This window comes from Aethina tumida, chromosome 4 (assembly GCF_024364675.1).
Source record: "Aethina tumida isolate Nest 87 chromosome 4, icAetTumi1.1, whole genome shotgun sequence".
Taxonomy (NCBI): domain Eukaryota; kingdom Metazoa; phylum Arthropoda; class Insecta; order Coleoptera; family Nitidulidae; genus Aethina; species Aethina tumida.
The window spans coordinates 25,458,798-25,475,149 of NC_065438.1; the positions used below are offsets into that span (position 1 = coordinate 25,458,798).

General features: G+C 31.2%; 5 protein-coding genes across 8 annotated transcripts in view; 2 read left to right on the top strand and 3 right to left on the bottom strand.

The window, feature by feature from the left end:
- Nucleotides 1-16,352, top strand: part of LOC109600569 (adenylyl cyclase 78C) — an 88,309-nt gene that overhangs the window by 63,955 nt on the left and 8,002 nt on the right. For all 4 annotated transcript variants that reach the window (XM_049966648.1, XM_049966649.1, XM_049966647.1 and 1 more), the window contains exons 7-11: nucleotides 3,771-3,952; nucleotides 4,008-4,209; nucleotides 4,260-4,409; nucleotides 4,463-4,542; nucleotides 4,597-4,746. In XM_049966648.1, coding sequence (XP_049822605.1) covers nucleotides 3,771-3,952; nucleotides 4,008-4,209; nucleotides 4,260-4,409; nucleotides 4,463-4,542; nucleotides 4,597-4,746 — 764 coding nt within the window. The remainder of the gene's footprint in view (nucleotides 1-3,770; nucleotides 3,953-4,007; nucleotides 4,210-4,259; nucleotides 4,410-4,462; nucleotides 4,543-4,596; nucleotides 4,747-16,352) is intronic.
- Nucleotides 5,123-7,672, bottom strand: LOC109600574 (uncharacterized). The gene has a single exon (XM_020016741.2). It carries the CDS (start codon nucleotides 7,651-7,653, stop codon nucleotides 5,131-5,133), a length of 2,523 nt encoding a protein of 840 aa, XP_019872300.2. The 5' UTR covers nucleotides 7,654-7,672; the 3' UTR covers nucleotides 5,123-5,130.
- LOC109600568 (uncharacterized) lies at nucleotides 8,099-10,769 on the bottom strand. Its single transcript, XM_049966655.1, has one exon. The coding sequence runs from the start codon at nucleotides 10,687-10,689 to the stop codon at nucleotides 8,173-8,175; it is 2,517 nt and encodes an 838-aa protein (XP_049822612.1). The 5' UTR covers nucleotides 10,690-10,769; the 3' UTR covers nucleotides 8,099-8,172.
- LOC126265381 (uncharacterized) lies at nucleotides 11,279-12,844 on the top strand. Its single transcript, XM_049966663.1, has one exon. It carries the CDS (start codon nucleotides 11,376-11,378, stop codon nucleotides 12,777-12,779), a length of 1,404 nt encoding a protein of 467 aa, XP_049822620.1. The 5' UTR covers nucleotides 11,279-11,375; the 3' UTR covers nucleotides 12,780-12,844.
- LOC109600573 (uncharacterized) lies at nucleotides 13,172-15,465 on the bottom strand. The gene has a single exon (XM_049966656.1). The coding sequence runs from the start codon at nucleotides 15,231-15,233 to the stop codon at nucleotides 13,215-13,217; it is 2,019 nt and encodes a 672-aa protein (XP_049822613.1). The 5' UTR covers nucleotides 15,234-15,465; the 3' UTR covers nucleotides 13,172-13,214.

Sequence of the window (16,352 nt, forward strand, 5' to 3'; positions counted from 1 at the left end):
TATTCTGTTTTCACCCTCAACTCTTCAAAAATCCACTAGATAAATTTCCACCATGATGGTTGTCGTATTTAAAATTTAATATTATTCGTTTTAATTTTTTTCATCTTCTTCCTTTAATCAATGTTTGATTTATAATTGATCAGTTATTTTTCCTTCGACTACTAGAGATGGAGCTTGAAACTGGATCAGTTTTCTTATCCGCATTGTTAATAATTTTAGGTTTAATAATTATAAAGCTAACACTAAGGAAAAAGGTTTCATGTTATCTTCAATACCGAATTTTATCTTCAAAGACTTATCAAATTCTTAATAATAGATTTCGGCAAGTTGTGACAAGACTTGAGTTTGGGATGAGGCTTATCGAGATAGGTGGATCTTCCTGTATTTACACCTAGGTCTCTATCTGTATTAATATGAATGATGGTGAAGATTTTCTGACCTGATAGAAAATACTGTATCATTTGAAAATCAGTAAATTTAATCCAAATATGGTTGTGGAACACCACCACCATGGTCTTCGTGTAATCTACATTTGATTTCCAATTTATCAGTCATTATTCCTTCAACTACTAAATATAAAACTCGAATCAATTTTCTTGCTGTTAATGTGAATAATTCTAGAATGGATGGTTGCAAGATTAACAATGTTTTATACTCTTTCCATGACAAATCGTTTATAATTTCTAAATCACTTACGTTAACATGTGTCTTGTTTCTGTTGATGTAATAGATAAAAACAAGAAGCTGGATAAATACATCCAAAGAAAAAACTCTATCTTTATATAACAATGATTTGACAATAATTTTGAATGATTTTAGAGAAATTATTATATATTTATTGTACTTTAGTAAAAAAAAAACCAAAAAATCGTCTTAATAATTCTTCACCCATTAACCTCCTTTCAATTGCATCAGGTGCACATAAAATTATTTTTGTCTTGTGCGCTAAGGAAGAAGGTTTCATGTTATCTAACATTTTCACTTAATTATCGTGTGAATAAATATTTTCAATACGGAATCTAATCTGAATGAGTGAATAATTGTGAAGATGTCTTTACCTGGCGGACAGTATCTTTTCATTTGAAAATCAATAAATTTGCAGTCAACAGGTTTATTATTCAAAGGTTTGAATAATATATTTTTAATTCATATATCTCCATGGTATTTGACATTTATAAAACGGATGGTTTTATTATTTCAAACAACAAAAGTAGCATATGCCTTACTTTTTTTCTAAATTTTTCAAATGTCAATTGTATTGTATCAAGAAATCCAATCATTTAGTACCAAATCTATTGAACACCAGTGACATTCCCCATGATGGTTGTCGTATACAAAAATCTTTCACACTATCTCCATATTCTTCATTTAATTTTTTCCATTTTTTCTTCGACTACCACATATGAAACATGAAACTGTGTCAATTGTGAATTACTTTAGCTTGCATTTATGTTAATACTATAATAATGTTTTGTCTTGTTTTTGTTGATGGAATAGGTAGTAAACGGGAAGCTGGATAAATGCTTACAAAGAAAAATCTGTACCTTTATACAACATTGGTTTGACAATAATCTTAAAAAGATATTAGAATAATCATTATCATTTGAAAATCAATAAATTTGCAGTTAACAGGTTTATTATTCAGAAGTTTTGTTTTATCTATACATCTATACATTTATACATATAAATAAAATTGGAGTGTCTGTTTGTAATATTGAAATAACCGTTTTTTACTACATGCATATGAATATAAATACGATACATACATGAAAATAACATTTTTTACAATTTTTGTCTCTCTGTCTGTCTGTCTGTTTGTTCCGGCTAATCTCTGAAATGGCTGAACCGATTTTGAAGGGACTTTTATTGGCAGGTAGCTGATGTAATAAAGAGTAACTTAGGCTACTTATTTTAGAAAAATTCTTTTATTTTAGAAAAATAAAGTTGCAATGTCCAAGTACTGTCCAGTACCACGCGCAGCTCACTCGCATGCCACCTCTGGGCCGTCACGTTGGGCGCCTCCCACCACTTCTCCCACCAACGATTGATTGATAGTTTGATTTGATTGATAGGTATCTTTTATAATTCCACCGATCCGTTCTTCTTATCTTATCTTATCTTAATTCAAAATATTTTGTTACATTTTTACTGCTTTCCTTTTTTACCTTTAAGTAATAATTATAAATAATTATAAATTAAGTACATTTGTGTTCAATATTCAGACTTACATTGAAATTGATAAATTATTTATAGGTTATTTTATTTAGTTAGTAACATAGGTAGTTGTTTTATTTTAATATTTAGTTATGCCTAAAAGAAAGTCAAATCTCTCTAAAAATATGAGAAAGGCCAAAAGCCAAAGATTGCGACGTGAAAATGAATCTGAACAAAATAGGGAAAGTCGTTTAACAAATTGTAGATTACGGATGTCCATGTTTAGGTCGAATGAAAGTAGTTCTGAGAGGAATGAACGATTACAATTATATAGAACGCGTCATTCATTGTTAAGGGCTCAAGAATCTTTGGAATCTCGAGATCATCGTCTAGAAAACGATCGTATTCAACACTCTATCGGACGAAGTCGCGAGTACAGCTAGTTATTTTATAAAACAAAACTTGCATATGTCTTGCTTTTTTTTAAACTCTTCAAATAGTAATTTTTTCAGCGTTAATTTTCTATAAGTTATATTCTATATATTTTATTGAAAATATAATGCAACAATTTTTAATAATTTGTCTCAATTTAATAACACAGGAAAACATTAATACCATATTTACATTCGCCACAATAACTAAGTTCTTTACTGTGTCACGTTCTAGTTTCCCTGTCATCGGGTTTATTATTTACAAGTTTGAATAATATATTAGTAATCCACACATTTCCATGCCACATGACATTTCTAAATCTGGTGGTTTTGTTATTTCAAAAAACAAATGTTGCATGAGCCTTGCTTTCATACTAAACTCTGCATATGGTAATTCTTTACTATTTAAATAATGAATTCACTACATAAATTTAAGACTACATCTATTGAACACCAGAAGCAGTCTAGTGGTGTCCACCACTCGTTTACAAAAATATTTTAAATTATCTACATATTCTACATACATAATGTTTGATTTGTAATTTCATGTTCATTCATTTCTACATTACCAAAGATGAAACATGAAACTGTATCTGTTTTTATCACCATTTTATACCCTTTCAATGATAACTCGTTCATAATCCTAAACCAATTATGTTAACGCTAGTTGTGTCTTTTTTTTGTTTATGAATAGATGGGAAACAAGAAACTGATTTAACGAAAATTAAAAAAGTCAATATCAAGTTCTATATATTTAATATAAATATAACCAAAGTAGTGTTAATAATTTACCTTTATTTGATAATAAGGAAAATCCTGTACGCCATAATAACTGTGATGTGAAACATGTTAAATTATTGTCCCCAGTGCAATCATGTCAGAAACCATTAGTCTCTGACAGAATTCTGCATGTAACGTACAAGGCAAATGTATTTTCGTTTCAGACGGAATGTAATTCATTTTCTTTTAAATTGAATTAATGTGATTTTATACAATACATATGCTAAGTAATGAATTAATTTGTAAATTGAAAGAAGTACATTAACTGAATTTCAACATTGGGAATTCCTAAATGTGCAGACGAAAATTGGATTGATTAGTATTTGAATGATGTAACATAATTAACTAATTAATTAAATTGGAGTGTTTTATAAACAACAACTATTAATATAAATTACATTTTAGGTTTCCTTGGTCAAGGTATTGGATTTTCGGAAAAGGAAGATTTGGTGTGGTACATCCTCTTTATAGTTTTCGTTCCTTATGCTATGTTGCCTCTACCCCTACGGTGGTGCATGATTGCTGGATGTCTCTCAGCCACTGGACACGTCATAATAATATCCTTTGAATTTTTCAACAGTGAGAATGTATTATTTTGCACGTCGACAATTTCAAACACATTTAAAATTTAATTGTTTGCAGAACACGGACAATGAGGAATGCAACGTGAGAAAAATTATATCGAACATCCTCCTTTACACGGCGGTTAATTTTGCCGGCATGTACACGAAATATCTCACCGACAGGGGTCAAAGGAAGGCTTTTCTGGAGACACACAGATCAATGGAGACCAGATATAAAACACAAAGTGAAAACGACAAACAAGAAAAATTGCTTTTATCCGGTAACAATTCAATTACATTTTGTACAATTAGTGCAATTAATCGTTTCCAGTGCTTCCTGATTTCGTGGCCAAAGAAATGATCAAAGACATTGAAAGAGAGGAAAAAGGCGGAGTGTTTCAGCCCAACCAATTCCACAAGATTTATATTCACAGATACGAAAATGTTAGTATCCTGTTTGCCGACATAAAAGGGTTCACAGGTTAGCAAATGCATACACAATATTTAATACACATTACAAATTTAATGTTTCAGCATTGGCAACAAAATGTACGGCACAAGAACTAGTAAAGATTTTGAATGAGCTCTTTGCCAAATTCGATAAACTGGCTGCCGTAAGTTTATGTGTGTTTAACAAATAAATATATAAATAAATTTGTGTTTTGCAGGAGAACCATTGTTTAAGGATTAAGCTTTTAGGAGACTGTTATTATTGTGTTTGTGGCCTACCTGAACCAAGATCTGATCATGCACATTGTTGTGTGGAAATGGGACTACACATGATTAAAGCTATCAAGGACACCAGACAAAAAACGCAAGTATGTCATATTTTAAATAAATATATTTATGCAATTCTTGTCTGTATTTGTTTTGAATTTTATCACCAACCAACAGTTTAAGATCCACAAAGATTAGTTGCTTCTATCAATATTACTTACACATAATTGGTAAAAAAATTACTTATTTAATTTATTAACAAAGTAATTGGTAAAAAAGTTACTTATTTAATTTATTAACAAAGTTTGTGTTTTTCCACTATCACTTATTGTCTTGTGCAAATGGCTATCTTTATGTTTGCAAAATATTTTGATCATTTGTTTAATTGACATATTTTCATTTAATTGGTACAGTTGTTATCAATAACAATTGGAATAAACAATTTTTTTAACGAATACCCATAAAAATAAATCAGCCTTATTCATTTACGTAAAAGACTTTATTTTGCAATACTCATACATATCTAATACAGCTTCTGACAGAACAGTTCTATAGTAAACAGACTTACTGAACATATTTTTGATAAGTTCACTTCTATCTTCAAAAAATATTTTATTACACGTTTCTTCATCCTTTAGTAACCCTTTAATCTCGTCAGGTGTACATGAAATCATTTCTCTCATGATAATGTTGTGCACTAAGGAAAAAGGTTTCATGTAATCTAACATTTTTACATATTCATCGTATGGATAAATATCTTCAATACTGTATCCGCAGTCTTCAATTGATTTGGCAAGTTCTTGATAATATATTTCAGTGAGCTCTTTACTGTGTTTAGTTCTAGTTTCCCTGTCAGTATTAACATGAATGATTGTGAAGATGTCTTGACCTGGCGGACAGTATCTTATCATTTGGAAATCAATAAATTTACAATCAACAGGTTTATTATTTACAAATTTGAATAATATATTGGTAATCCACATATCTCCATGGCATATGACATTTCTAAATCTATCTGACGGTTTTATTATTTCAAAAAACAAATCTTGCATGTGTCTTGCTTTCGTCCTAAAGTCTTCAAATGGCAACTCCTTAGTATTTAAATCCAGAACTCCACTACACAAATCCAGGACTAAATCTATCGAAAACACACCAGCACGCCAGTGACGTCCACCATGATGGTTGTCGTATTTCAAAAAAAATTTCTCCTTCAAATTATCTGCATGTTCTTCATTTAATCTGTATTTGATTTCTAATTGATCAGTCATTTTTTCTTCGACCACTAAAGATGACGCATGAAACTGCGCCAGTTTTCTTATCGCCATCGTCAGTAATTCTAAATTGAATGGTTGTAAAGCTGATAATGTTTTATACCCTTTCAATGACAAATCGTCCATAATTTCCAAATCGTTTACTCTTGTAAAATAACAAGTAGTTATACAATCATTTATAAAATCTACATCGATATTGTTAGCCAACTGCGAAAACGTTTCATATATAAAAATTTCTTTTGAAAAAAGACCAGTTTCCAAAGCCATTCTGTTCGGTGACTTCCCTGAAGGCATACACTTAACGAAAAAGTCATACTCCCTCTTCTTTACATTGTGGTGTATAAAAATAATGAGCTTGTAATAATCTCCGCAAAAGCCAGAAGCTTCAGAAAATGGTATTACTTGGAAAGAGTCAAACGTATAATATGATGATCCCAGTTTCCTGTTCATTACTTTATAACAATCTTCTCGGGTCACTTTAGGAATTGTGAGTATTTCCTTTAATTCTATAACTGCTTCAGTTAACAAGTATTTATAGTCTTCATCCAGTTCCAGAAGCATCTTGATGTAAGGAGATCGATTGCCGAATACAAAATTTTCAAAATCTTCCGGATTTCTTAAAATGTCAGTCATGTATTCCGTATTAGCTGCTAACATTGACAATTCTATAGCAGTAAAGAGTTTGATGGTTGGCAACAAATGATGCACAGAAACTTTAAATTCGTCAAAACTTAATATTCGTTTAATGTCATATCCATATTTTGCCATTTCTTCTTTAAGACAGTTGTGATAGTAGCGCAAGAGATTGTGAAAATGATGCTGTCGCATTTCCTTATTTGTCGTTAGGAATATTAGAAGCAGGACATCGTGGGCTGGGGGGAAGTATCGCAATAATTGAAAATCGACTAACTTACAAAATGTAGGCAGATCATTTTCATATTTGTACAAAAAGTTCCTGGGCCACAAATCACCATGACATAATACATTTCTGAATTTCTTCTGAGGCTGCATTACTTCAAAAGCGTCGTAAAATAGTTTCCACATTTTGTCTTTCAGCTCTCTGGTTGAGACGCAATTTTTTGGAACTTCTTGAATCGTCCCCATTAATCCGTCCATGCTGGCTAGTAGATACTTCTTTCCCAGATGTCCTTCGGTCTTGCTGAAAAGCGGTTCGTTCAATTCAAAATTGAAATCTTCTAGCAAGCTAAAATTACGATTTAGCTCCTTCGATTTTATTTCTTCGTACGCCAATGATCCGGAGTGAAATTTCGCCAATGTTTTTAATACTACTCTTATGTGATCCAAATCCAGTAAGTTTAAGTTTGGCTTTTTGGCAATGGTGTATCCTTTAATGGACAAATCTTCTAATACAATCAAATCATCCTTCCTTCCCAGGTAAAACTTTGGAGCAAAATCGTTTTCGTATTTAGGAATGGTCGCACAAAATTTCCTTAGGGCCACCTCAAACATGCTGATTTCTCTTCCAAAGGAGTTCACATCTTTAGCAAAACTTGCCTTCAAAATATTCGTTGGAAAACGTCTAGCAAAGTATCGATGCTTTGTAATTTCATCTTCACCATTTCGTTGTAATTTAACTTGGATCGACAAATGTTCAGATAGGAATCCATGGCAATTAACATGTGGCAATATCTTGTAACTCACTATTTTTATATCGTCATTATTCACACTTTGTTTCACGATACTCTCGCATTCTTGAGAAGAAATTATCTTCAACATGTCGCTTACTGTTATGAATGCACTCTATCCAAATTACGCGAATTATTTATATAGGTCGGGTCATTATATCACAAACATTTTTATTATCGCCTTTTTAGTTGTTGTTGAATATTTTACACTAGATTACTAAGAATGTTCAATTGTAAGTAAACAATTTATTCACATTAATGAAAATATTTTCCCAATTCCAATTTGATTAGTTCATGAAATAGTAAACAATTTTATGTACATAGTTATAAATTTAAATATTGTTCCCAAATTTGCAGGAAAATTGGATATCAGTTAATTATGTTAATTAATATACGTGATAATTTAAAAAATATATAATTAATAGACATTATTTGCATATATTATCAGAGCTTACAATTAACTTCTTTTAACATTATTTACTACAGCAGTAAAATGTATAAAGTTTCTGTTATGTTAAGGCATTTAAATAATTAAATATGTCAGCTAATAGTTTATTTAATAGTGCTAAACATAAATATATTTTAATTTTTTTAAAATAACTAGAATTAACTACGAAATGAAATCACTTTGGCAATAATCATACAAATCCAGTATAGTATCCTTTAAAATATCTTTATACAATGTGGATATTTTACACATTTGATGAATAAGATCAGTTCTATCTTCAAAATAAGTTTTTTGAATTGCCTCTTCAATGCTAAAGAATTTATCCAACTCATCACTAGGACAAGCAATAAATTCTTGCATAATAATATTTTGAATCAAAACTTGGGGTGTTATATACTCAATCATTTCCATGAATGTTTTATAAGGGTAGATTTCTTCAATGTAACCACCGCATTTTCCTACGGCTTTGCATAACTCCTTATAGTAAATTTCTATCAAGTAGTTCAAAGATTTTTCTCTTAGTTCCCTTCTAGTTGTAAAGTAAATAAAACTAAGGACATCGTGTCCTGGTACGCAGTATCTAGTGAATTGGAAGTCAATAATTTTTGCATCAACTGGTTCATTGTTCTTGAATTTGTACATCATGTTTGTTGACCATAAATCTCCATGACACAATACGTTTCTAAAATGCTTTGAAGGCTTACTATTACTATAAAAGCTGTCTCGGACAATGTCAGCTTTTAATTTAAAATTTTCGATAGTCAATTTATCATTAGCAATGTCTGGGAAAAGATCGATTGCTGTCTCTACCGAATTGGCACCTACTTTCCAAAAACGCTCACTGATATTGCTTGGCATTTTGTTGAACGCGACATCTTTAACGTAATCGTGGAACAAATCGATTAAACGATAGGGACTGTCAAGTTGATCCGACATCCTGTCTTCTATCAACAAAGAAGTAGCGTGAAACTTTGCAAGTTGCTTCAAACCAACTGCTAACATGTCTATAGTAAGTGGTTCAGCTACTCCAAGTGTTTTGTACTCTTGCAGGCTCATATCATCTAAAATTTCAATGTCATTAAGCCTCGTGTAGTAACAGCCAATGATACAATCTTTTATCAAGTCGATATCCATGTTGTTAGCCATTTGAGAAAATTTCTCGTACACAAAAACTTCCTTAGAAAATAATCCAGTAGCGGTTGCTATATCATTCGCAGATTGCTTGGCGGGCATTGTCTTCACAAAGAATTGAAACTTCCTCTTCTTTAAGTGATAATGAATATAAATATTTAGTCTAAAGTATTCACCCATAAAGCCTAGAGCACCGGAGTAAGGAACAACTTCGAATGAATCCAGGACGTAATATGAGGATCCAAGTTTCCTATTCATCACTTTGTAGCAATCTTCGCGGGTTACTCTGGGTATAGATACAATTTCCCGAAGTTCCACAAGTGCCTCACTCATTAAAAATTTGTAGTTCTCGTCTTCCCTAAATATATCTTTAATAAAAAGTGACCTATCACCATAAGTAAAAATTTTAAATTGTTCCTTGTTCTGCATTAATGTTTTTATGTAGTCACCATTTGTGGACAACATCGACATTTGATAAGCACTAAAAAGTTTAATGTAGGGTAAATAATAATGAACTGACACTTTGAATTCATCAAACGATAAAATTGACTTAATATCGAGTCCGTGTCTGTTGAGCTCTTCTTTGAGGCAGTTGTGATAAAACCTCAGGAGATTGTGGAAATGATGTTGCCTCATTTCTTTGTTGGTCGTCAAAAATATTAATGTTAAGACGTCATGAGCAGGCGGACAGTATCTTTGCAGTTGGAAATCCACCAACTTGCAATCGATGGGCACATCATGCTCGTATTTGTACATAAAATTTTTCGGCCAGAGATCACCGTGGCAAAGCACGTTTCTAAATTTTGTTTGTGGTTCCATAATTTCAAACATGTGTGCGTGAAGCTCTTCCAGTTTTTGTTTGAATGCCTCGTTAGTCATGCAGTTCTTTGGGAGCTCGTCAATTAAAGCCAGCAGACCTTTCAAACTTGCATTCAAATATTGCGTACCTAGTAGTTCCTTGTTGTTCACAAATAAAGGTTCGTCCATTTTAACATCGATGCAATCCACTATTGTTTGTTTGGAGCCACATTCGTTAGTTTTAATTTCTTCAAATAATATGGAACCTGCGTGGAACTTGGCTAGCACTTTAATCACTAGTCTAAGATGCTCCAAATCAAGGAGATTCAAATTTGGTTTTTTAGCAACGGTATATCCTTTGACAGATAAGTCTTCAAACACCACCATATCGTATGTACCAAAACAGAATTTTCCAATAAACGTATCTTCAAAGCCAGGTATTGTCCTCTTGAACTCCTTTAGAACTTCTTCGTATAGTGCGATTTCTCTTCCAAAAGCATTAACACTTTTAGCAAACTCCGTTGCCAGAACTTGTTCGTAGGGGAATCTTTTCGCAAAGAATTTCAACTTGTGAACTTCTTCATCTTCCGGATACTGGATTTTTATTTGAAGCGACAAGTGCTCACCAAGAAATCCATTGACGTCTTTCCCATGTGGATGTAATTTGAAACTTTTTACTGAGAAATTATCAATTTGTAGATAATTGCTGACAATTGTTTTGCAGTCGTCGATAGACACTATATGAGACATTATTAGTCAACTGTGAGATGCAGAACAATAATGTATACCAACAATCTTAAAGCTATTTATAGCACAGTCAATTGAAGTAATTGCCTTTGATTTGTGGCCGTAAATAAATATTTAAGAATATTAGACCACATGTCGTCACCGTCAAATTGTATACCTAATGCACATTTAATAAAGGATTTAGTATTTGTTATTCCCATGATAGATTTAAATCAGTCTGTGTTTAATTTATAAGTGTGGTGCACATTATCTTTTTGTTTAACAATAGTGTGCCAATTAAAATTATGTAAATAAAGACGGGTGGCAAATAATAGTTACTTGTGGCACAGCTTAACTTCTGAGTCTAAAAAAATATTCTGACGTCACTGCAAATTGTAAATCTGATAATATACAGTTTTGAATGAGCATGGACAGCCACTTTATTTACATGGAGCTTAAAGTTAATGGAAAACTTTGTTTGTTATGGGGACAGAAGCTACTCGGTCTTTCGCAGATACTCAGCGACATTATTTATTATTTATAAAGATTATTTTACAAAGAATAATAATATATATTCAAATAATGTTAATCTGTCATTGTCTTCGTAGATTAACAACTGTAAATCAGAAGTCTTTTAACGTTCTGATAAATATTAAAGAGTAGTATTAATCTCTGTGCTTTGTGTAGTTGTGGAGTTGTAATAAAGAAAAATGGAAGTCATAAGTAATCAAGAATGTCAAGAAATTGTGAAAAATTATATTGGTCATAGCAATTTTAAAATATTGGATTATAAACTTCGACCATTTGGTGAAAATGTTGACGGTTTTTTGGGTGAACATATTTCAATACTGGTGAAATTATTGGACTTAAACAATAAAATAGAAAAGGACATTAAATTCTTCGCGAAACGCTTTCCTTTCGGACAGGAACTGATGGCTCAATATTGTATGGATGTAAATGCGTTCATCAGGGAAATGGATTTTTATGAGAGAGTGTTAAAACAAATTAGTGAAGACATACCAAATTGTGATCTGAGTTTTACTGGCAAATATTGTTTTGGGAGAAAAAATGACATTGTGGTGTTTGAAGATATAACCACCAAAGGTTATACAATGGTTGAGCAAGCTAATTCTGGCATTTTTGATGACCAGCATATTAAACTGGCATTAAAAGCTTTAGCAAAGTTTCATACTACTTCTTTTGCCTATGAAGAAACTAACCAGAATAAGAAAGTTACAGACCTATTTAGCGTTGAAATATTTGAACCAATTTTTAGCACTCCTGATAGCTTAGGTTTTAAGTACCTTGTCGCTAGTTTTAAAGGTCTGAGTACCTTAATTGATGAGAGGCCACAAGATGAAGCTATAAGAGAAGAATTTAAAGAAAAACTGATTAAATTACGCAACGACATTTCATTTAAACTTAATAATCCCAATAAATCAAGGAATATTTTGTGTCACGGAGATCTGTGGGCTAACAATTTCATGTTTAAATACAATAATGGTGTTCCAGTTGACTGTAAACTAGTAGACTTTCAATTGCTTAAGTATTGCTCTCCAGCATTTGACGTTCTTTTCCTGATTTTTATGACTACTGACAGAAAAGTGAGACAATATCATTTTCACGACTTTATTTATTATTATTATAATTGCCTTCAAGAACAATTAAGTCAGTTGAACTTGGATATCAACACGATTTGGTCTAAAAAACAATTTAAAGAAGCAATTGATGAATATTTGCCCGTTATAAAACTAAACTGTGCAAATCAAGTATCTATGATTGGTGGAAATTCTGAATATATGAAGAAACTAACAGCAGAAAAAGAAGAATTTAAAAAGTTTGTTTTTGAAGACAGATCACCGTATATAAAAGAATTATACAGGGATGACGAAAACTACCGAATGTTATTAGATGAAGCTCTACTAGAACTGAAAGAGGTCCTTTTTACGCCAGAAGTTTCTGTGGAAGACTGTTTCGAACTTATTAATAATTATTTGGGCTCAGAAAATTATGAATTAATTGATTTGAACGTGGACATTAATTTAATAAAAGTAACAATTATACATAACCAAGAAGAGAAAAAATTAACATTTCCTTTAAAGAAGCAATTATAATTATATAGTTTTAATATTTTCTTGTAACACAAAATGAGATGAAATAAACAAATTATTTTATAGTATTTATTATTTATTATTTTAAATTTGTTAATACCAATTAATTATTTAAAATAAAATAAAAAGAATGTAGAATAATTTAAGTATTCAGAAAATTTAAAAGAAAATTAATTTAGACAACAAAACAAAGTTTATAAAGTGTGTATATATGTTGTTTACTGAAAAATCACTTTTTGTAAATGTAGATTTTAAATAAATATAATTTGGTAGAATTAATTAAAAGGGTTACTACTTACCTTCAAAATTTAAATAATTATTTTCTTTGGCTCATATATAACTGTTGAAAAATATAGTAAAATATTACTTTGTTGTTTGCATAAATAAAAAGGACATTAATACTTCATAGTTTATTAATATAATAAAATTATTTACAAATTATAATACAGTAGCAAAATTCTCTTCCAAACACATTTCATATAAGTCTTCAACAAGTTCCCCAAATTTGGTTCTAAATGCAACTGATTTATTCATAATTTCACGTATAAAATCAGTTCGGTCTATTGAAAGGGCAATTTTTCTTTTTTCTGGATCACCCATCAAAATTTCGTATTCTGAAGCATCCAAATATGTTAACTGGGCATAAACAGATGATTGAGTAACTGCTTGGGATTTCATGTAATGCACACTTTCAATATATTCTTCATATGGACAAACTTCGTCCATGTTAAATCCGAAATTTTGTATGTGTTTTGACAGTTCTTCATAATAAATATCAATCAACTGCTTAAAATGTTTACGCCTTGTTTTCCTGTCGGTGTTGATGTGAATGTTGACCAGAAGATCATGAGCTGCGGGACAATATCTGATCAATTGAAAATCTACTAGTTTACAATCCACAAGATTGTCCCCATCTTTCTTGAAGAGAACGTTTGCACCCCACATATCTCCATGATTCAGTACGTTCCTGAATTTCTTAGATTTCCTCACTTTATGGAAAGCCACTTGAAATGCAATTTTGACTCTTTTCTTGAATTCTTCTAAACTGATTTCCTTACACACATCAGGAAATTGGTCTAATATATATTCGTTAACAGCCTTGACGCCTGTGGCCCACCATTTCTTGGACATTGAATCTCCTTCTGACAAGAATAGACCCTCACCAAAATATTCTTCGTACTCTTGATCCAGGCGATATTTTTTTCCAGTTTCCCTTGAGACCATTTCTTCATATAAGATAGTACTGGCATGGAATTTTGCAGATTTTTTCACAAGCATGGACAGAGCTTCAAAGGAGTAAGGATCTTTATTAGGTAAGCTCCTATAGCCCAGACTAGACAAGTCATCAAATACCACCACATCGTTGTATCTCTGGAGGAAACAAATTGGGAAACAATCTTTTAATATATCAATGCCCATGTTCAGTATATTTTGGCCTAAATTTTTGTAAAAAAATATTTCTTTCTTGAAAACGTTGGCTTGCAATGCAAATTCTGCGGCCTCATCTTTGACGGGCATAAATTTTGCGAAATACTGAAATACTTTTTCTTCCTTGTTGTGAATTATTGAAATGATTAACTTACAGTATTCTCCTAGATATCCTGAAGTTCCGTCCCAAGGTAACAATTTGAAATTAATAAATTCATATTCTGATGTTCCTAATTGCTGTTTAAGAATCGCATAACAATCTTCTCTGGTTATTTTACTTTGAAAGAAAATTTCCTTCAATTCGTTTACAGATTGCTGGTTTGGATTTGTTGTTAATTGTGACTTATTATCAAAACGCATGCAATAAATCGGGTTATTTAATTTCACAAAAGGTAAATATTCATGCAGGACACATTCAAAATCGTCAAAATTAAAGTTATGTGCTATATTTCTGGACTTTAAATCGTCTACAAATGTGTCAAAGTAATATTTAACCAAATCATGATAAAAATGTTGACGGACACTTTGATCAGTTATTTGAAATATGTAATGCAGCAGAGTAAGTTCCATAGGCTTATACTTATAACTGCAGTAATTAATGATTTTGCACGATATGGGTTTGTCGTCTTTGTAAGAAAAAATTAAATGACTTACACGAAGGCCTGGGACTGCAGTTACCACGTTGTTGGAACTTAACATTTTCTCCGACGTTTTCTGCATTATTTCCTTGATATTCTGTTCATATTTTCCCAAATCAGTGGTGTTGAAGTCCTCCGTATTCACATTCAGAAACTGATCATCCATCTCTTTGCTTGAACTTACAGTACGATATGTTGAAGCGTTTATTTCTGAAATGTTTCTCATAACAAGCGATAAGTGATCCCAATCCATGTTATTCGCAGACTTCTTGTTTAACTCATAATTTTCCAAGTGTGTACTCTCGTAGACGTAGTAAAAGCTGGCATCGTTTCCGATTATTATCAAGTAAGGAAGAATTACCGAATCTAGCTTGGTGTAGCTGTTGAACATCTTTTTTTGAGATTTGTATTGGACCTCTCCTGAAGTTTTACATTTTTCAGTATCACCGGCATGCCACTTTATTTGTATAACATAGAATATTTTAAGTGTATTCTCACATTCTATTTTGACGTTAAAATCGAAGACACATGATTTTAATACCGTAAAGTCCACATTACTTATTTTTGAATCAGTGCCTGCATAGTTTTTAGTTATGCATTCACAGAATAACTGTAGATTTGTAATAGACATGATAGACGGTTTTAATGCAAATGTAATTTCGCCTCGTGTTCTTTATATATTCATCACTCTGAAATCATTGGGTCTTATCTGTATATTGTCAGAACAATGAGAGGGATAATAATATAAAAATATATACATAAATATTTACCAGCATTTTTAAAAAGTTTAATCGTTTATGGTTTATATTAAAATAAATTATTATGAAAATATCTATTAAATTTAATGGATATTTCATTATGCATGAAAACCATCTAATAATTATTATGATTAAAATTAATTATTAATTATAATTCATAATTTATTCACTCTGATAAATATAAATAAATATATTAATAATTAATATTTAAAAATTTTTCACGAAAACTAAAAGAAATATAAAAATTTAAAAAGTGTGTAATTTTTTTTTAATTAAATACATATACAGGGGAGTACGGAAAAAGGTATTAATTTGAAATTATAATTATAATTTGAATTGAACTACTTTTCTAATTTATTTTGAATAAAACTCCTTCTTTTGCCAGTTTAACTTTGTTATTTTCAATGAAAATAGTATAATCTCTGTTAATATTCATTTTATATACAATACGAAAAGAGTTTGATCCATCTGAATCCTGAAAGAGACAACATGAACAATAGAGACAGTAAGTCTCCCACTATGAGACAGACTTCTACTGTCTCCGTCATGCATGATGTCTCTCTCTAAATTCAGACGGGTCAAATGCTTTTCCTACTGTAGAGACAATGCTTATACAATCGGAGTGTTTTTTAATATTCAATTTAATTAGGCTAAAATGTACCTATTTGTTATTCCATTGAAAATAACAAAGTCATTGATGTCTTCTTTAACGTGTATGTCGAAAGTGAACTTTCCAGTATCAACAGTGGTGG

Excerpts from the sequence above, each read along its gene's own strand:
- LOC109600574 (XM_020016741.2), bottom strand. The coding sequence starts at position 7,653 with ATGTTGAAGATAATTTCTTCTCAAGAATGCGAGAGTATCGTGAAACAA.
- LOC109600568 (XM_049966655.1), bottom strand. The coding sequence starts at position 10,689 with ATGTCTCATATAGTGTCTATCGACGACTGCAAAACAATTGTCAGCAAT.
- LOC126265381 (XM_049966663.1), top strand. The coding sequence starts at position 11,376 with ATGGAAGTCATAAGTAATCAAGAATGTCAAGAAATTGTGAAAAATTAT.
- LOC109600573 (XM_049966656.1), bottom strand. The coding sequence starts at position 15,233 with ATGTTCAACAGCTACACCAAGCTAGATTCGGTAATTCTTCCTTACTTG.